At 46.7% G+C, this 20,298-nt stretch overlaps 2 protein-coding genes across 6 annotated transcripts in view; one reads left to right on the top strand and one right to left on the bottom strand.

Moving 5' to 3' along the window:
- Coq6 (coenzyme Q6 monooxygenase) overlaps positions 1 to 3,422 on the bottom strand; it is an 11,365-nt gene extending 7,943 nt beyond the window's left edge. For 2 of the 3 annotated variants that reach the window (XR_015621796.1, XM_087552797.1), the window contains exon 1: positions 3,187 to 3,422. Coding sequence is in view for 2 of the 3 variants with exons in the window: in XM_087552797.1 (XP_087408923.1) it covers positions 3,187 to 3,240 (54 nt within the window). In the remaining variant the exon portion in view is untranslated. The remainder of the gene's footprint in view (positions 1 to 3,186) is intronic. The other variant, NM_001011983.1, reaches the window with a different exon arrangement.
- Fam161b (FAM161 centrosomal protein B) overlaps positions 1 to 20,298 on the top strand; it is a 27,816-nt gene extending 7,518 nt beyond the window's left edge. Inside the window, exons 1-9 of one of the 3 annotated variants that reach the window (NM_001431916.1) lie at positions 3,574 to 3,707; positions 7,120 to 7,442; positions 8,697 to 9,250; positions 10,001 to 10,350; positions 11,126 to 11,253; positions 16,584 to 16,748; positions 16,973 to 17,072; positions 18,668 to 18,810; positions 19,247 to 20,298. In NM_001431916.1, the coding sequence (NP_001418845.1) occupies positions 3,654 to 3,707; positions 7,120 to 7,442; positions 8,697 to 9,250; positions 10,001 to 10,350; positions 11,126 to 11,253; positions 16,584 to 16,748; positions 16,973 to 17,072; positions 18,668 to 18,775 (1,782 nt within the window). In that variant the 5' untranslated portion in view covers positions 3,574 to 3,653 and the 3' untranslated portion in view covers positions 18,776 to 18,810; positions 19,247 to 20,298. Of the gene's footprint in view, positions 1 to 3,573; positions 3,708 to 7,119; positions 7,443 to 8,696; positions 9,251 to 10,000; positions 10,351 to 11,125; positions 11,254 to 16,583; positions 16,749 to 16,972; positions 17,073 to 18,667; positions 18,811 to 18,940; positions 19,087 to 19,246 lie in introns of those variants that run through there. The other 2 variants (NM_001431915.1, NM_001431917.1) reach the window with 2 other exon arrangements.

Below are 20,298 nucleotides of genomic sequence, written 5' to 3'. Positions count from 1 at the left end.
TCCTGCCATTTCACCTGAGACGGCCACCCTGCACAAGTAAGGCTTCCCCAGACAGAATGCACTACACGCCACACACAAAGATGCAAATAATAATTTATTGCCAACATGTAGACTTCACTAGGAAGGAAGCCAAAAAAACAAAACTCTGTCCATCCAATTCTTAGCCTTAGAGTGAACTCACTAAAACTGACGCTTCATTGTCTGGGATACACACAGCTCAATAGTGTAACGCAAGCCTCACGGGTACATCTAAATGGTGTGGCATGGGCCTCACACATGCACAGCCTTGGGTTTCATTTCCAGGCTGTAACCGCATAGTTACTGGCACACGGAGAAAGTGAGGGGTGGGGGAAAGCTAGACAGAAACGTAACAATGGAGTATTTTAAGACAGCACTCTTCAATGGGCCTTTGCATTTCAGAGGATAGAGCAATTGGTGTCACCCATAAATTCCACATGCTCCTGTAGGCATTGTCCCTGCGCACTGGTGGTGAAGAGGCACCATTATGACCGGCTCAGGAGTGGTAAAAACCCAAGTGGCTGCAATGGAGCAGGCAGTGAGTATCAGTCAACCTGGCAGGGCTGATCCCCCTTGCTAAGCAGCAGCTCCACAGGAAGGAGAGACCCAGACGTGCTTGCCCAAAAACACGGTCTTCTAGTCTCCCCAGTACTCTGCCCTCACTCTGTGTAATCCTAGCCTTGCTTCCTCGGTGTATTCTCCACTGCAGACACTTTGGCCCAGCACGGGCCAGCTGCTTGATCTTCTACAAGGGAGCTTTCCTTTCACGCTTCCTTCTGCTGGTTATCTGTGTCCTTTGCTAGGTCACACATTCCCCACATTCTCTCCTTATAGTATTATTTCCAGCTGCAAACCCACAGAGTAGGCACTGTTTGTCTGTTAGGTAAGACACACCGGAAAACTAAAAGGAAAAGAATTAGATTTCTAAACACATTATAAAATACACCCATGTGATGTATTTTATTTCTTAGCTATTTAATGTAATTTTTTTTAATTAAAAAAAGGGGGGGGTGGGGATTTAGCTCAGTGGTAGAGCGCTTGCCTAGCAAGTGCAAGACCCTGGGTTCCGACCTCAGCTCCAAAAAAAAAAGGCCTAGAAATCACGTGAGAAGTCCTGACTACCCAGAGGCTAGAGGAGGCTCAAAATAAAACCCAAAGAATGGTACATTGGATTTAAGAATGGAACTTAGGGGGGCTGGAGAGACGGCTCAGCGGTTAAGAGCACTGACTGCTCTTCCAGAGGTCCTGAGTTCAGTTCCCAGCAACCACATGGTGGCTCACAACCATCTGTAAAGAGATCTGATGCCCTCTTCTGGTGTATCTGAAGACAGCTACAGTGTACTTATATATAATAAATGAATAAATCTTTAAAAAAAAAAAGAATGGAACTTAGGGAATTATGCAGGGAACTATTCCCAAACTCAAATGTTAGAGGGAAACGCAAGCCTAAAAAAACAATCAGCTGTGAGTTTTAGGAAGAATTAAGGAAAACAGGGGACTTAAGGGGGAAATTAGTAAGCGCCTTTATGACTCCGGAGTAACAGTGTGTGCTTGGGATCCCAGCATTTGGGAGGCAGAGGCAGGGCATCAGTTAAAGGTCCAGACCAGTCAAGGGTACACAGCACCTTATTTCAAAGACAAACAAAAACCTATTGGAAATGTATTTACATATTTTTGTTTGTTTTGGAGGTTTTGTAGTCCATGTAGCCCAAAGATAGCTTTGAACTTCTGATCCTCCTGCCTATCTCCCAAAAAACACCATGCTTTTAACTACCACGATTTCAATGGTCACTCCTGAGTTCCATGAGAGAGACAGAACAATAACAAAACAATAACAAAACAGAATTGTGTTGTGAACGTCAGTAAAAAGAGCTGCTGCCTTCCCTCCCCGTGATGCTCAGGAAAGAGCAAGAAAAGGATACAGTACAAATGAAACACACACAAAAACCTAGCAGGAGCTAGTCACCAAAATAGGAACGCTAAAGTTTCAAAGGGGTCAGAAATGACACCAAACCTAACACAAGAGCAAGCCACCAAAATGTAAACATTAACATTTCAAAGGGGCCGGAAATGGTGGTACAGCGTGCCAGCATTGGGTACATTTATTCAACACCATTGGTCATTGGGGAAATATAAACACAAACCACTTCCTACTCATTTAAGAGGACAAACAAAACGGCAGCAGATAGTGCTGTCAGGGTCTAGAGAAACTGGAGCACTCATACTGTCAATGATAATATAAACTGGCCCACGCACTCGAAGTCTGGCAGATTGTCACAACATCAGAGTTACCACATAAGCCTGAAATCTCACTAGTGGATAGCCTCGAGGTAATCAACACGATGTCCACACCAAAGCTTGCACACAAAACGTCCCTACTAGCATTATTTGCTATAGGCCAATAGTGAGAAACAATCACATATTCAACAGTTGACAAATTGAGTCAACTAAATGTGGCGTGCATACACACCTTAAGGATTGCTTCAGCCCTCAAAGCAAAAGCTGTTCTGATACATGTTACAACATGGATTAACCTCTAAAACACCGAGTAATATCTCCAGCTACAGATAACTATCCAGAAAAGGTAAATCTACAGACAGACAGTAGGAGTGTCTCTAGGGCTGAGAGGATGAGCAGAAATTAGGAGTGACATCTAATGAGTTCCAAGACTTTTTTGCTTTTTGGTTTTTCAGAGTAAGGAAAATGTATTAAAACGTATTGTAGTGGCTGAATAGCTCTGCAAATATACTAAAAACTCACTGGACTGCATGCTTTAAGTGGGAGAAGTTAAAACTACAGGAACGTTATCTTAATAAAGCAGCTTTAGGACCAGGAGGGAGCGCAGGCTTTAATCCCCGCACTCAGAAGACAGAGGAACATGATCTCGGTGATTTCGACGTCTAGCAGATCTACCCTCAGATGCCACAAAGACCGATGCCTCCCAAGGTGCTCATAAACAATCCTGGACAGTCCTCAAGGGTCGGATTACAAAGGCCCGCCCATTAGTGATCCCGCAGGACTGAAACTTCATGCCATTCCCGAGGCCTCTCCCGGAAGGACAGTGAGCAAACCACCAGGTCTGGCATGCTAGGTCTTTGGACAGCGTCCCGATTCCCACTGGGAGCATCCTACCTCCACAGTTCTACCCCGCGGTCGAGATGCACCTACCCAAGGCACAAGCCATGGCAGAGCCCACCATGCCTCCTCCTGACACCACCACATCGTACACGGAGTCTGTCGAGGAGCTCGTCCATCGCCGACAGGCAACTAGTGGGCCTCCTCTGGCTGCAAGTTGCGCGGTACTCCACCAGCGAACACAGAGCAAACCTGCCATGGGGCCAATGCGGGCCGCCATAAAGACTCCAGCCTACGTCCGCGACCCGGACTTCTTGCTGATAGGTCCTGAAAAGTGCTTCCGGGGCACAGCCTTCAACCCTGTGCGGCGCTTCAGAACCGGAAATAAAATTGTTGAAGAAAATCAGCCAATCAGAAAGCGCCCTTGCCTCATTGGAACAGACTAGCGATTGAAAGCCAATCCGAGGCTAATGCAGTGAAGGGGCGTAGCTAGCAGCACCTTGCGGCTAGCGCAGCTGTCACCGCCGCTGTCACCTCTGCTTCTCCCTCTAGTTAGGAAGATGACTGTGGGGAGGACTGCGGGAGGCCCCGAGTGCGCCGAGTGGAGCCGTGAGGTGAGTGGAGAAAGAAGTAAGCAGGATGCCTCAGCTAGGAATACTCAAGAGTGGAAACTGTTTAGCGTTGCCGTGGAGACAGAGTCAGGGGCGTGTCACCAAAGGGCGTGGAATTAATTGGCTGTGCTTAGGCACTTAGAGAATCAGTCTTGAGGGCTTGGGTCATTTGTGTCTTGTACCAGGCTGTGATATCAGGGACCGTATTAATAACAAACTACGAATTAACCTTGAAAATCTTAAAAGCAATCTTTATCTTCATATAATTATCCAGAAAAGGCAAATCTAGGGGGTGAGTCATTGCCTGGGGGTGAGAAGGTGAGGAGAAATAGGTAGAGACTTCTAAACGCTTCCAAGGTTTTTATTGTTATTTTAGAGTAAGGAAAATATATCGAAGCTTACTGTAGTTATGAATGTGCCGCTCTTCAAATATACTAAAATGCATTGAATTGGTTGTGTGCATCCTCTCAAACCCATTTTCTAGAAAACAGATGGATTAAGCAATTTGCCTCCAAATCTCTAAAAACAGAAAGTAGGTTGGCGGTTGCTTAGGGCTGACAGGGCGACAGGATGTGGAATGGTTAAGGGAAATAATAACAATGAAAGGCTACAGTGGTACTTCAAGGCAGTGGTTCTCAATCTTGGTCACCTGAGATCACCCTGCATATCAGATATTTCCCTTACAATTCACAACAGTAGCAAAATTACAGTTATGAATTAACAATGAAAATAACTCTGTGGTTGGGGTCGCCACAACATGAAGAACTGTATCAAAAGGGTCACAGCATTAGGAAGGTTGAGAACCGCTGCTTTAGGGGAATGGTGAAAGCGTTGTGAATTACGCTGTGAGAGTTAGATGACTCTGACTATATTAGAAACCAGAGGAGAATGCACTTTGAAGGGCTTAGTTGTACACTGTGGACATTGTGTTTCAGTAAAGTTGTATTTAAAGTGAAGGAGCCAGCATTATGGCTCACACTTGTAAACCCAACAACTCTGTAATACTAAAGCGGAAGGATAAAGAGTTCAAGGTTGCCCTCTGATCACGTGCTCTTCAACAACAGAGCTAGGGTTACAGCACATACTTATCTTTAACTCAGACGGACAGCTCTAATAGCAACTAACCATCTACAGTGCCCTGCTGGCCTTGCGCCCACCACTCTAAGGACATCTTAGGTCTCTGTCCTCCAGCCATACCAGCCTTCCCTCTATCACTACACGATCCAATTGAGACAATAAAAGTCAGCCTAAAACTCAAAGTCAGACACTCCCGACTAATGGTTCAGTTCGCTTTCCACACTATCATGATGGACAAGCATGCATTCAGTAGACACAATACTCCATTCGTTTGTTTTTCTATGTTTATGGTGCTGGGGACTGAGCCCAGGATCCTGTGCATTCTGGGCAAATGCTCTTCATGGAGCTAAATTCCCAGCTCCAGATTTCAGTCTTTCTTTAACTAGCAATAGGATACTCTGTTTTGGTGACACGGTGTCAGGGACTTGCAAGTTTCTAGTGAATCACACAGTCAAGAGAGTGAACAATAGCTGTTCTCTAAGTGCCACGCTCATTAGGTTAATGTATTAGTACATTTTTACTTAAACCACCGTAACTTATGGGTTTATCTGGACATAACCGCATCATGAGTGAAAGAGCTTCTGCACTCTGCTTAAGAGATACAGCCAAGGACAAAAGCAAGCTGACCACAAAGTAGTGTTTTTCTTGGGCCTCTAACATAATTGCAGAATTACTAACACTTCTTTCTTCTAAGTGATTATGCTAACTTATCAATCATTTACCTTTACCCTACAATATTGCACAGGTATCCACCTTTCTAGACTGTCCTCGTTCATCACAGTACCTGTCCAGAGTTGATCCCCCTTCTCCATCCCTCTTCTCAAAACAATCTGAACATGCTAATCCTAATCTACCTGTGTGCATTTGCTATAGTTTTCCATGATGTTATGCGAGCCGTTGATACATTTAATCCTGGGTATCAGTGGGTTCCTGGTGCCCTCTGATGGGTAGTGACAGACAAGCCTTCCAAGGGCACACTTATTTATGCTATCCTCATATGATTTCCCTTTGCTCTCACTAGAACACAAACTCCAACACTGTACTGCCTGGGTTTGTGTCAACCTGACACAGGCCAGGGTCATCAGAGAGGAAAGAGCATCAGTTAAGGAAATGCCTCTGTGAGAGCCAACTGTAACACATTTCTCAATTAGTGAACAATGGGAGAGGGCCCAACCCATGGTTGGTGGGGCTATCCTTGGACTGGTGGTCCTGGTTTCTATAAGAAGGCAGGCTGAACAAGCCAGGGGGGGAAGCCAGTAAGCAGCACTCCTTCATGTGCTCTGCATCAGCTCCTGCCTTTAGGTTCCTGCCCTGCTTAAGTTCCTGTCCTGACTTCCTTCTGTGATGAACAGCAATGTGGAAGTATAAGTCAAACAAATCCTTTCCTCCCCAACTTGCTTTTTGGTCATGGTGTTTCATCACAGCAATAGATACCCTAAGACAATGACATACTAGGCACCCACCCCATATTGTCTTGTATGCACAATTGGATGGATGTAATCTGATGCTGTTGCTTTACGGTGCCGGGGAAATGAGGCCAACACTTGATCCCCTGAGCATGCTAGGCAAGAACTCAACTACTGTGCTCCACTTGTAGCCTTTAAAGTAGTTAAACTCTGGTCAGAAGTTCCACTCCCCCATGCTGCTCTTTCTCCTAGATACATCATCTCCCCACTAAGCATCTATTCCTGGTGATGGTGTGGAAACTGGCTAGAGCATGAGGAAAGGGGGTTGGGGATTTAGCTCAGTGGTAGAGCACTTGCCTAGCAAGCGCAAGACCCTGGGTTCAGTCCCCAGCTCCGAAAAAAAAAAAGAAAAAAGAAAAAAAAAAAAGAACATGAGGAAAGTAAAGGTGCCAATGGGAACATTAGGGAAGGAAGATGGGTAAGAATTATATAAATCCCAAGTGAACTGGGAGCAGAGCATAGCCAGGTCATATGCAGGCTTCCCAGAACCCTGGGAAACACTGTGTGGTTCAGGCTAGGTACCCAGAGTGCTCTTTCTGTGCTGAATGGAGCAGGGACTCCATTAGCAATTCTGCAGCCTTTGCTACACACAGCCAGGCAGATGCATATACTGTGCTGTGCCTTTTGAATGAAGAATGGATCTTTTCCTTTGCCCCTTCCCAGTCCCTGATATACTGAAGCCTTCAAAGTAAAGCTAAAGCCATGTTTTAAGAACCTTTGAAATTAGAGTGTAACTCTCACTGATTTCTTTTTTTTTTTCTTTTTTTTTCAGAGCTGGGGACCGAACCCAGGGTCTTGCGCTTGCTAGGCAAGCGCTCTACCACTGAGCTAAATCCCCAACCCCACTCTCACTGATTTCTATTTTGTTTTAGATATTTCCCCCCAAATCATCCTCCTCAGACACCGAGCTGGAAGATGAGCCATTTGGAGAAGGGCTGGTTTTGCCCAGAGCTGGCAAACTCCATGAGTTCCTCAGCCCAGAGGAGGAGACGGATTCTACTTCTGACTCCACAGGGAGCTTTCACAGAACCATCCAGGTTCCGAGGCAGAGAGGGAGGTGGGATCTCCTGGAGAGTCTCTTTCAGTCTGATCTAGACAGTGATCAGAATGGCTCTGAGGATGAGGAAAACTTGGAGAGCTTCTTCCAAGGCAAGAGCAGGGGGAAGCTACAGGTCCAGGACCCTCCATCTCTCAGGTAAGACATTGCATCGAGTGACTGCAATGCTCCAGCTGTATCTCAGGGCCTTGCCCTCCCCTTGGCAGCACCCTCTGCATTGCTGCTTCCCAATCAGTTCTTGGATCTGCTGTGTGTTGAGACTCTTTCTAAAAACATCCATGTCTGTGGGGGTTTTGCCCGCTTGTATGTATACCGTGTTCATGCCTAATGGCCAGAGAGCAGAAGAACATCAGATTCCCCTGGAAGTGTAGTTACAGACAGCTCTGAACTGCCATGTGTGCGGGAATCAAACCCAGGCCCTCTGGAAGAGCCATGTCTCCAGTCCACATGTCTTGGTTCTTACCCAGTGATCCTCAGTAACTTCAGGCAACACTTACTTAGCTCATGAATCAGTGGAATTGACCAAAGAGGTGCCTTTCCCAAACATCTTCTCCTCCGAGAACAACAAGGCTCACTGTCCGTGTCCAAGTCTATCACAGCATATATGCTTTAGCTTTTTTTTTTTTTTTTGAAACAGGTTCTCATGTAGTCTAGGCTGGACCAAAACTCCTGAACTTCCCAGTTATAGCTCTCAAAGACTTCGGGCATGTGGTGCCACACTGGCCTTTAACAAATGTAATATGCACTCTCTTCCCAATAACTTTATAAGTAGCTAATATTTCTGCCACTCTACATGGGAAATCCAAGAACCTAAGGTTCGAATTGGATCCTTCTGAATGCAATGAATCCTTATCAGAATGCAAAGTGGCAATTCCTGTATGAATTCTTTTTTTTTTTCTTTTTTCTTTTTTTCGGAGCTGGGGACCAAACCCAGGGCCTTGCGCTCGCTAGGCAAACGCTCTACCACTGAGCTAAATCCCCAACCCCATGAATTCTTTTTTAAAAGATTTATTTATTTAATGTTTGTGAGTGAGTATACTGTCACCGTCTTCAGACATACCAGAAGAGGGCATCAGATATCATTACAGATGGTTGTGAGCCACCATGTGGTTGCTGGGAATTGAACTCAGGACCTCTGGAAGAGCGGTCAGTGCTCTTAACCGTTGAGCCATCTCTCCAGCCCCTCCTGTATGAATTCTTAGAAGACCTGTGTTGTGGCAAGAAGGGAAGCCTAGCTGATAAGGTTAAGAACCCAGAGGCCTTTGGGGCTTTGGGATAGAGATGAAGTCTCTTGGTTACGATCTGCTGGGCAGGGAGGGAAAGGAGGGGGCTCTAGGAGGAGCCTCACCTCCTGACTGCTGGGTCCATACACAGAACTGCTTTCTCCCCTAGGAGTGGCTCCATGAGACGCTGCAGCTCCTTGATTAGACTTCCCTCTGACATTCCCAAGGCTCAGACCCTGCCAACCTCAGACTCTGGACCTCCCTCCCAGCACAGAAGTGTTTGCTCTTGGGCCTCTTCCATCACTGTGCCTCAACCATTCCACATGACACTGCGTGAGGCCCGGAAGAAAGCCCAGTGGCTGGCCTCACCTGCCTCTTTTGAGCAGGAAAGGCTCCAGGCCCAGAAGCAGGGCCAGGAAGAGGCAGAGTGCCACCGGCAGTTCCGGGCCCAGCCTGTGCCTGCGCACGTCTACCTGCCCCTGTATCAGGAGATCGTGGAGCGCAGAGAGGCAAGGAGGCGCGCCCGTATTCAGCAGAGGAAGGAGCTGCTTCTCTCCTCCGTGAAGCCCTTCAGCTTCCTTGAAAAGAAAGAAGAGCAAAAGGAAGATACTCCTCAGAGAGACTTAGCTGCCGTGGCTCAGACCAAGGTCCCCCCAAAGAAGGCCACTTCTAGAAAGATCCCCAAGTCCATTCTGGAACCAGCCCTTGGGGACAAACTCCAGGGTAAGGACACTCTGGCTACCTGTGGTCTGCTGTCCACAGAGGTGCTAAAGGAATTCAGGATCAATATTCAGGGATTACAATATTCAGGTTGGAGTCTGTCCCATAGTGGTTCTCAAGCTGAGACCCTTTAATACAGTTCTTCAGGTTGTGGCGACCCCCCCATAAAATTATTTCCTTCCTACTTCATAATTGTCATTTTGCTACTGTTATGAATCATAATCTAAATGACTGATCTGTACAATATCTGATATGTGACCCCCCCCCCCCGAAGGGGTCATGACCCACTGGTCAAGAACCACTGGTCTGTAGGGAGGTCCTACAACAACCCTGTCCCCAGGCTGAGCCTGGGGACCCCTCTCAGTAAGCACCCACCGAAGTCTCTGGACTAGCATAGGTATGGAAGCAAACCCCAGGACCTCCATCAGCCAGTGCCATCTCCAGCCCACTGCCTCTGGGAAGGCCTCCTCACCACCTCATCTCAGAGAGGAGCAAATTCCTTGGGGAATGATTGTTACCTTTCTGTTTGGTTGTTCACTTGTTTTTTGCATGCTTTAGCACACGACTGTTAGTGTTTAAAGGAGGGAAGGCATGCACCTGTGGTTACCTGTGCATGTAGTCCCACAAACTCAGGAAGTCAAGGCCAGAGGGCTTAGATAAATCAGAGACCAATCTGGGCTACATAGCGAGTCTGCCTCAAAAGGCGACAGGGAGGCATTCTCCAGATCCTCTTCTTTTATTGCTTCTTCATAGAATCAGAGCTCCTCAGGAAAATCCGAATCCAGATGAGAGCCATGGACATGCTACAGATGTCTTCCTCTCCTATCAGTGCCTCGAGTAACAGGGCTCCCCGAACGGCTACACGCACCCAGGAGGAAAAGCTGAGCTTTCTACAGACTGAGTTCGCATTCCAGCCTCGGGTGAACCCCGAGGTCCCTGACTATGAGGGCCTTTACAAGGCTTTCCAGAGAAGAGCTGCTGAGAGAAGGGAGACCCGGGAGACAACTCGAAATAAGCCCTTCTTGCTAAGGACTGCCAACCTGTGTCACACTCCACGATCCTGTGATGCTGCTACTGCTGGAGGAGGGAGGATGAGAACCCAGGCAGGTAGCAGGGAGGGGAAGGGTCTGCAGCCTAAAGTATAACAGAGTAGGCCCAGATCTCAAAGGGAGGCACATGTTTTGACACTTTTCTGTCTTAGTTTTTACTTTTTCCAACACCTGCTGAGTTGCACACAGACCCACATTCTGTAAACTGAAAACAAGAACATTTCCTTTCGCACCTCCCAAGAGGGATTTTGCAAATGTTGAGTCCAAGCAAGTCTCAGAGCCCAATCTGTCTTAGCTTTGTTTCCCGTTGCTGTGATAAAACACCTTGTCCACAGCGACTGAAGGGAGGGATGGCTTGTTTTCCCTTGTCTTCCCAGGTTGCAGTAGGGAAGAGAAAGCCACAGGAGCTTGAAGTGGTATCATATTTACATGAGCGAAGAGCCATGAATACACACGTGTGCGCTGCTCTGTCTCTGCCCTGTCACAGAAGGAGAGTCTTCTCCCCTTAATATAGTCAGGACAACCCCCCACTGACATGTCCTGGGTCTACCCGATACAGTTCCACATTGAGATTCTCTTCCCAAGTAACTCTACAGTATTACACTGCCAAAACTAATCACACATTCCAAAGAACTCTTCTCAGTTGATTAAAACATTAGACCCGATGTGCAAGCATGGGCCTTGTAACGAATCAAGATCTTGTTCATGTTATCTCTAATGGTGGGATTAAAGATCCTCAGTTGTAGTTCTTCCCTGAAACTGAGTAAACTGAGTCCTAATTAGGATAGAAACTAATCGTACTGTCACCATGTCACCTCCTTTCTTGCAGAAGTCCCCTCAGCCAACAGCTACACCCCTGCCAAGCAGTCGTTCTCTGAGTGGCCTTGCTTCTTTTTCTGTAAACACCCTCCCTGTGCACATCACAGATGCTACCAGGAAGCGGGAATCTGCAGTCCGGTGAGTAAGAAGGCCACAGCAGACTCATGACAGGTGTTAGCCCCAAATCCTGGGACTAGCCCTGCTGCTAGGCCTCTTCTCCATTACCAGAAACACTCACTCTAGGGGTGAAAGAGTTCTTGGATGGGGCAGGGATATATGCTGTCACCCTTCCAGTCTGGGCAAGACACAGGGCTAAGCCTGAGATGCCCTGGAAAATTGACAATGTAACGTGCAGTCTGAACCATGGGGATTTTCAGAGTAATTACCCTACCTTCTGAGCAGTGCAAGCATAGAAGACTATGACAGCACAGGGAAGCCTAGGGGCGTGGCCTCACAGCTTTTGGGACACATGTCTGAGGTAAAACATGAAGCATAAGGAAGAAGGGGCTAGGAGATGGCGCCAATGGTAAATCCTCTGCTGTGCAAACATGAAGACCTGAGTTCAGATGCCCAGGACCCAAGTAAAAGTACACCCAAGAGCCAGCCAGCAAGCCTTGCACTTGCAGGTGAGCAGTGGGCAGAGAGAAGTGCATCTCTGCACAGCCAGTTAGGCAATAAGGGAGAGCCAGAGTCAGTGAGCAGCTGGGGCCAGCCAGACGGCCAAGTGGACAAAAGCACTTGCTGACGAGCCTGAGGACCTCAGTTCCATCCCAGGACCCACATGGTAGAACGTGAGAGCTGACCCTTGACCCCCTCCACACCTTGCCAACGGATAAAGAGGAACGGGCCAGACAAAGACTCTGGAGGAAAGAAGATTCCAGAAAGAGAAGCCCGAGTATGAGACCTGAGTAGTAGTTTGTTATTGTCCAGCCTGCTGTCTCTGTACTGTGCTCAATGTCCTTTCCTTTCTAAAACAAGACAACAGCCTGTGTGAAAGGGAAGACAAAGCCAGGCTCAAGCAGAGCAGAACCCACCAGAGACAAGATGCCATGCCCATTGCCCAGATGGTCAAGCTGAGTCCGCTGGGAAGCAGGAGCCTGTTTTCCTTTCCTACTCTTTTCTTTTTCTTTCCTTCCCTTCCCCGTACTGGAGATCAAACTCTGGCCTTCTGCAACTTTGTCACACTCCTAGCCTGTTCTGCTGACCTGACTCTGGCACTGCTCTCATTTAGTCAGCAGGAAGACCTCTGCCAGGGCTCTGAAGTGAGCAGGAGCTGTGATGTAGCACAGGCTGAGGCCTGGGAAGGGACGAATACCTCAGTGCCTCCTGTAAGGCTCCCTGGGTGTAGCAGGGAGGGCCCTACTTTGTAGTATGATTTATTTTGTGTGCCTGGTCCTTCAAGAGAACTTTGATCCTATGACCTTCACTGTCAGTTGCCTCTTGGACTTCTGGGAATAGGAGAGGATATAAAAAGCCAGCAGAAGCAGGGAGGAAGTAGAGGGAAGGGGGGAGGGGGAGGGAGGAGGGGGGAGGGAGGAGGAAGGTGGGAAGATGAGGAGGGAGGAGGGAGATCCAAGTGTCGGAAGAGTAGGGTCAGAGAGTAGGCTTGGAGAAGACTGGGGTCAGAAGAAGGGTTGAGTAGGGCTAAAGAGGAGACAGTTGGAGTAGAAAAGAGACTGAGCAGAGTGAAATAGGAGAGCATTGAGCCAGGAGCTGAGCTGAGCTAGAGAAGATATTGTTAGGAGGCGGTGGCAAGTGGACTTGGCTGCAGAGTGAGAAGGCAGTTACAGCCAAGTCAGGAGCTGAGCTGAGCAGACAGGCTAGGACAGTTGTTATAGTTTAGAGCTGCTGGTAGGGAGAATTGGGAAGGGATTGTTTAAGCACGCTGTTAGGGAACTGAGGGAGGAATGGTTGGGAAAACAACCTTTGAAGGGGATGCTGGAGATTGGAGGAGGGCTGGCAAGGAGTTCAGAGAAAAGATTACTGTTTGTCAGAAAAGGAGACAACATAAAATTAAAAAGAAAAAAACCACACATAAGTGGCATCCAACATGGGGCTAGGCAGAATGGAAGGTTTGACTTCAAGTACCAAAGAACAGAAGGCAGGAAAATGGGGGGGGGGTGTGCTTTGTTGAAGCTCTTGCTGGGGCACCCTTGCCCCGTGGTTTTCAACAGCAGTTTTTTTTTCCTCTCCTTTTCCTCATTTTGGGCTATTTTGTTTATAAAAGGGTTGAAAGAGTAGCTGAGCAACTGGAAAAATAAGGGTGGGAATGGAGAAGCTTGGGAATCAGAAATGGAGGAAATGGGAAGACAAGAGGGTTTCTTCTTCTTGAAAAAGTAACAGTTGGCTGTGCAGCTAGAGAAACTGAGAGGGGAGGTAGACAAACTTGGAAAACATCAGACAAGGGAGAACAAATTCCTTCCCAGTGACCGAACCAGAGAGGGGGAGTTCCCCCCAGGTACAGAGAGGTGAAGGACCTGTGTCAAAGGACAGCCGAGTCACAGAAATGAAAGCCAGGAGGAGGGCCAGAGGAGACGGGACAGCAGACAGAGTGAAACATAATCACAGCACCTCTTGAGGACAGGCAGTTCTGAGTCAGAGTCACCAGCAGCATTCCCACTAGGTAGACAGCCTATGCCTGCTAATTGGGGTAATTCACAAGATTCTGACAAAATAGCATGGCGTTCTAGAATGGATCTAAGGTGGTTTAAAAGGCAGTGATGTCTTATGGCATGCCCTATGTGAAACAAACTCAGAATTATTCCCCAAACTGGAGGGTATTGGTAACAGTTGCACCAGATTGCATCGGTCGTCATGGTGGAGACAAGAATCCATGAAGCTGGAACAATAGAGCTAGCAAATTAATCTTGTGAGATGGCCCAGTTGTTAGGTGAAGGTTGGTATGCTAACATACGAGAACAAGTCAACTTGAAGGCACAATCGTAGAATGATGTCATTCAGCGGCTGAGGAGCCAGGACAGAATCGTGTATCATTTACAAAACCTATCCAAGGCTCAGGGGAAGCCCTCACTGACTTGTTTTTTGTTTTTTGTTTTTTGTTTTTGTTTTTGTTTTTTACAAAGGTTAGTTTCAGCTGTGAACAATGCCACATCAGACTCAATGTTATTGAGACTGACATCTGAAAATGTAAAGAGAATGCAAAACAACTATCAGGCATCTAAAGGAGAGGGCAGCCCCATAAAAAAGTGGGTCAGGAGATGGTGCTATTGGTTCTGTCATGTATAATGCACAGTAATGGGAGAGCCATAGCTAAAGGCCTCAGATCTCTGAATGCATAGTGTGTTAACTATGGAAGGTGTGGTCATTTGCAAAAATACTGTGACCAAGCCACTAAAGGTCTCAGATCTCAAAATGTCTGCTGTTTTAATTGTGGGAAGCATGGTCATTTGAAAGAAAACAAGGCATCTGTAAGGGTAATAGTTTTTCTAAATATAAACCAGAAAGAAGGACTGAGCTTCCAGGGTGTACAGGTGATGTGGCAAGGGTTGTCACTGGACCAAAGGGTGTAGGTCCAAGAGATAGGCAAGGCAATTTGTCATTGGGAAACCAAATGGGGTGCCTAGCTCCAGACCCTGCAGCAAAAAGTACCAGCATGCCCAAGTGAGGGCTGCAAACCAAAGGTTCACAAAGGATGGAGATCAGGAGACTTGCATGAGGAACTCCAGAACACCAGTTGCTAGAAGATGTTAGTCCAGGAGGAGAAAAGGTTCAGAATGTATGGTACCCAAGTTCTAGGAAAGAGACCAATGCTGTTAGCTTCTTCTCCCCCCCCCCCCTTTTTTTTCTGAGCTGGGGACCAAACCCAGGGCCTTAAGCGCTCTACCACTGAGCTAAATCCCCAACCCGCTGTTAGCTTCTTATCTCAGTTCTGCACGTGCTCTTGAGAGAAACATCACATTAGACATCTGAAAAAGACATTAAACAGAATGGAGAAACAAGACTCACAACAGGAGGGCCAGAGAGATGGCTCAGGGGTTAAGAGCACTGACTGCTCTTCTAGAGGTCCTGAGTTCAAATCCCAGCAACCACATGGTGGCTCACAACCATCTGTAATGAGATCTGATGCCCTCTTCTGGTGTGTCTGAAGACAGCTACAGTATACTTCTACATAATTACATAATAAATAAATATTTAAGAATCACAACAGGAGCATGGCTACACTGAGACCTCGTAAGAATACTTAGGACGCAGAGATGCTTCCCTCTCAGATGTTGTCGGTACTAACCCTAGGCCAAGTCTCTTAGAATTCCAAGGCCCAGGAAAAGGCCCTGCAAATGAGAGGCAGCCAAGCTACAGACGACAGCACATCTGCCTTCCAACATCAGGGAGTTGAGGATTTTAGCAGATGAAGCTTTTGTGCCCTGGTTCTTGATCTGTTTGAATGTATTTCTAAGTGCAGAGTCTTGGTTATTTTGTCTTTGGCGGAACCCACCATAGAACTGTCTACATTAAGAGAGGCCTGTTTCCAGCTCTTTATGGAAATGGAGATTTGTGTTCTTAAAGAACTGTGAACCTAAGTTATTGCCTGGCCGCTGTGAGAGCACAGCGATCAGGGCAAACTCAGAAGGCCACCATCCTGGTTGTGGTTTTGGCTTTTGCTTTACATGGTGAGTAGTGAGCAGAGGCTTTCTGCCTTTCGGTCCCCCACGTAAGAACAGCAAGTCTACCTAGTCAGAGCCTGGTGACAGTTACATGAGATGTAAGGGTCTTTGGTTCCTGGTTGGCAGCTCTGTAGATGGTAGCTATGAGTACTGCTCCTGACAAAGGAAACACCTAACAAATCTATTGAGTCCTAGCTGTGCACAACCATTTTACCCAGTGTGTTCTATTCAGTCAATGGATTCCTCTCATGTGGGAAATTACAAGACCCAGAAAGCAGGAAGGGCACCATCTGCCATTGCTTTTTGTCCCGAATAGCTGTTGAGATGGGATTCCCAGTGGGCTAGGCTGACATGAAAATCACTGTAGCTGGGGCATCCTGAACATCTATTCCTCCTGCACTGGGATTACAGGTCTGTGCCATTGTGCTCATCCTCAGAATCATTCTTTTCGGAAAACATAGTTGTGGCAAGTGTATAGAAAATTTTATTCATAGAAACACCAACTAGGGGCTGGAGAGATGGCTCAGTGGTTAAGAGCATGTACTACGGAGGGCTTAAATATGATTCTCAGTATCCACACTGGGCTGCTCACAACTGCCTGTAACTAGCTCCCGCAGAATTGATGCCCTCTTCTGGACCCTGGGAGCACCCACATTCACACCTGCACATAGCCCTACCCCCCAAATACACACACACACACACACACACACACACACACACACACACACACACACACACACACACACACCTTAAAGAAAAGTCAAGACTTAACTGACTTGGCAGAAAAGTTCCTAAGATGCTTACATGTGTGCCCAGGTCAACTGCTATTTTTGCTCTCTCTTTTAGAATGTCACTTGAAAAGAAGGACAAATCAGACATGAGCATTCAGTGGTTGGAGATGCACAAAAAGAACTGTCAAGCCATGTCTAAATCAGTGACCCTGCGGGCAAAAGCCATGGATCCCCACAAAAGCCTGGAAGAGGTGTTCAAAGCGAAGCTTAAGGAGAACCGGTCAGTATCTTCCACAGTCAGATGGGTGCCCGTGTTAGGTTCTAGAATATCACTGGCTTTGAAATGGCAAAATGGAGTCATTAGGGTGAACTACATCAGAGGAAGTTGTGGATTTTGGCAGGCAATAGGAATTTAGTGTCCATGAGAATGACCCTGCTTAACTTGCATGAAGGTTTTCTGATTTTGAAGGGATTGGTTGCTTCTAGAAACCTTGTTAATTCCAGGAACAATGACCGTAAGAGAGCAAAGGAATACAAGAAAGAACTGGAGGAAATGAGGAGACGAATCCAAACCAGGCCCTATCTCTTTGAACAAGTGACCAAGGTAATCCAGACTCTCAACTTTTTTCTGCCTTGGGTCAAAGGTTTCTTAGAAATTGTGAAAAGGGGCTGGAGAGATGGCTCAGTGGTTAAGAGCACTGACTGCTCTTCCAGAGGTCCTGAGTTCAAATCCCAGCAACCACATTGTGGCTCACAACCATCTGTAATGGGATCCGATGCCCTCTTCTGATATGTCTGAAGACAGAGACAATGTAATTAATATATAACAAATAAATCTTTAAAAAAAATTAAAAAAAAAGAAATTGTGAAAAGATTTTACTCTGTGATTACTTTCTTAAAACTTAGATACTCTAAATTGAGCTCCATGGTGGTTAATCTTTTCAATTTGATTGTGCTTGGTGACCCAGAAAATTAACACACCACACTTCTGGGTGTGTCTGTGAGAGTGTTTCCAGAAAGAATTAGCTGAGGAAGGAAAAACTACCCTGAATAGGGTCAGCCTGGTCTCATAGGCTGGGGTTCTCCGGGTGGAATACAAGGCACAGACACATGGGCATTCTCTCGGTTTCCTGGCCACCATGACGCAGACAGCAGCTACCACATGCTTCCCCGCTATAGGGGTGCCTGACCAGAAGTCCAAAGTGACAGGGCCAAAGGACCGTGGACACAAACTTCTGGTATTGGAGACGGGTTTCTTTTTATGGAGCTCACGCTACTATATAATTCATGGAGTCCAGGCTGGGCTTGAACCCTCCATCCTCTTGCCTTAATCTTCCCTGTGCTGGGATTGTAGCCAGGCATCACCACACCCAGCTTTTACACTCCTAATAATGATGAAAGGCTAACTTGCTTTAGTAATGCCATTTTACTCCAAACATAGGTCCTTAAAGATCAGGGTGCTTGTAAGCACCTCTCAAGCCTCTTTCCAGAGTAAGTGGCTTTTAGGCTGAATTATTTGAAAAATATTCTTTGGACTTTAAGAAGGTGAATCCCATTGAGATCTCCCAAGGAAGCCCTAGAGCCCTGGAACATCCAGAAAGACCCGCCCCAGGCAGTTAAGTGCTGTATCTGGCTCTCTGGTTCACCTTGGGCACGAGCTCCATCACAGAGCAGGTGACATTCCTAGGTAATAGTGGATCTCCTCCTCCTTCAGATGCCCCTCCCCAATCTGGGCGGTCTAGAATTCACTTGGGTTGAGCTCGTTTTGTTGGGCGAGCTTACTCCTTCCCCCATAGACCTTTTAACATCTAGAAAACACCAAGCGCCTTGGTTTTGTTCTTAGATATGTCAAACAAGATAGCCTTCGAGCTAATTGCAGACCATATTCCTCCTGCTAAGTATTTGTAATATGTTAGTCTTCCTGAGGATGGTCCGGATGCTTTTCACAGGTGTGGCTCTCCATTAATTAAAAGCTGACACCTCCTACAAGTGTTAGAGAAATGTATTTGTACTGAATGACGAGTAAACCTGCATTTGAAATGGGGCTAAAAATAAGGCTCTTAAGTAATTCCTGGGCCACCGCCTGTCTAGCCTGTCTAGCACTAAAAGTGGTGGAAAGGGAACTCTTACAAAGACTGATTACCCAAGTAACTCAGGATCCTACTTCCTGAGACTGCTGTGGTCGCTTCCACTCCACAGGCCCTGGCCCGGAAAGAAGCAGAGCAGCGCTACCGGGACACCCTGAGGCAGGCTGGCCTGGAGGAAGAGTTTGTAAGAACCAAGAGTCAAAGCACAGAGGCAGTGTGATGTAAGGAGAAAGCCAAAGTCAAGCATTCTCATTGGTAAGAGGTACTGGTGTCATCCCCAGGGACGCCACCGGGAGGGAACGTGAAGAAGTTACTCATCTGAGATAAGAGCTCATCTGTCTGTGTGAGGTGGAGACCGCTCACCTGCCTTCCCTTCTCCTTACAGCTAACGTCCCAGCATCACCTTTCAGAATGAAAGGCAGAGAGAAAAGAGCAGAATACTGCTGTTATTTCCAGTTTTAAGCCCAAGTAATCCCCGTTTTCTCCTTAAAATCCCATTCTACCAAATAAAATGAGAGTGTTGGGACCATTCTTGCTGTTTTTTTTGTTTTTTTCGGAGCTGGGGACCGAACCCAGGGCCTTGCGCTTGCTAAGCGCAAGCGCTCTACCACTGAGCTAAATCCCCAACCCCTGTTGGGACCATTCTTAAACCTCGCAGATCCTTTCAATGTAAAGTGTTGTTTTTTTTCAGCATCTACGAAACTATAAAACTCATCCTTGGAGGTTGACAGCAGGATTTAGAAGGCTCTACAACTGCCTGCTGACCCCCGGCCAGAACAGCAATGGCTTGAACAGCCAATCAATCAACTTGTGTAAATGGTTCACTCATCACATCAGGTCATCAAGCAGCCAACTAGGGGAGGAGCTTGAGTTTGCAGCCAAGGCCTCTGTTAGAGAATGGGGGAACAGAAGGAAATTTAGAGATCAAAGTGGAGCAGAGGGTGGAGGTGCCCTAGACCAGTGTTAAAGGCTCTTGTTTTGCACTTGACATTTAAGCATAGGTATAGAAAATAAGGCAGAGCCCACCCAATCAGGTAGGTATAAGAGGGAAAGAGGTAGGAAGATAGGTAGCAATAAGGAAACGGAAATCCGGGACAGACAGACCAAATACATCCTCACCAGCTTCCAGTAACCTGGAATCTTGGCAACTAATCATGTCTGCAACCTTAAGTGCAGGCCTTATCATTAGTATCTGACGCACTGGAACAAGTCAATTTTTATTGTTTGTAGGATGTGTTTTTTTTTTAAATATTTATTTTGTATGAAAACACTAGAGCTGTCTTCAGACAAATCTAAAAGATGGCATTGGATCCCATTACAGATGGTTGTGAGTCACCATGTGGTTGCTGGGAATTGAACTCAGAACCTTTGGAAGAGCAATCAGTGCTCTTAACCACTGAGCCATCTCTCCAGCCTCCCCCGTAAGGATGTTTTTTCCCTCACCCTTTGTAGCACCTCTCTTTAGGTTGTTGACAACCAAAAATGTTTCCAGATATTGCGAAATGGCCTCTAGAGAGCAAAAATGTTGAGAATCAGATTGAGAATCACTCCTGTAGAAAGCAGACTTGTAATTTTGGAAAAACTTGACAAGTAATAGCTAGGAACTGGTCTCTATACTAGAGGATAACTACGCATGCCGACAGCAAAGGCAGAGCAGTTCTTTTCTACCATTCTTTGAGAACACTGTTTGCATGTGTGTGTCAGCACAAAGTTCATTTTAAATAAAGCTTCTTTGACCACTGA

The sequence above is a fragment of the Rattus norvegicus genome, chromosome 6, assembly GCF_021556685.1.
Source record: "Rattus norvegicus strain SHRSP/BbbUtx chromosome 6, alternate assembly SHRSP_T2T, whole genome shotgun sequence".
NCBI classification, from domain to species: Eukaryota; Metazoa; Chordata; class Mammalia; order Rodentia; family Muridae; genus Rattus; species Rattus norvegicus.
Note: the sequence above shows the minus strand (reverse complement) of the source record. Positions and strands in the feature narration are given on the sequence as shown.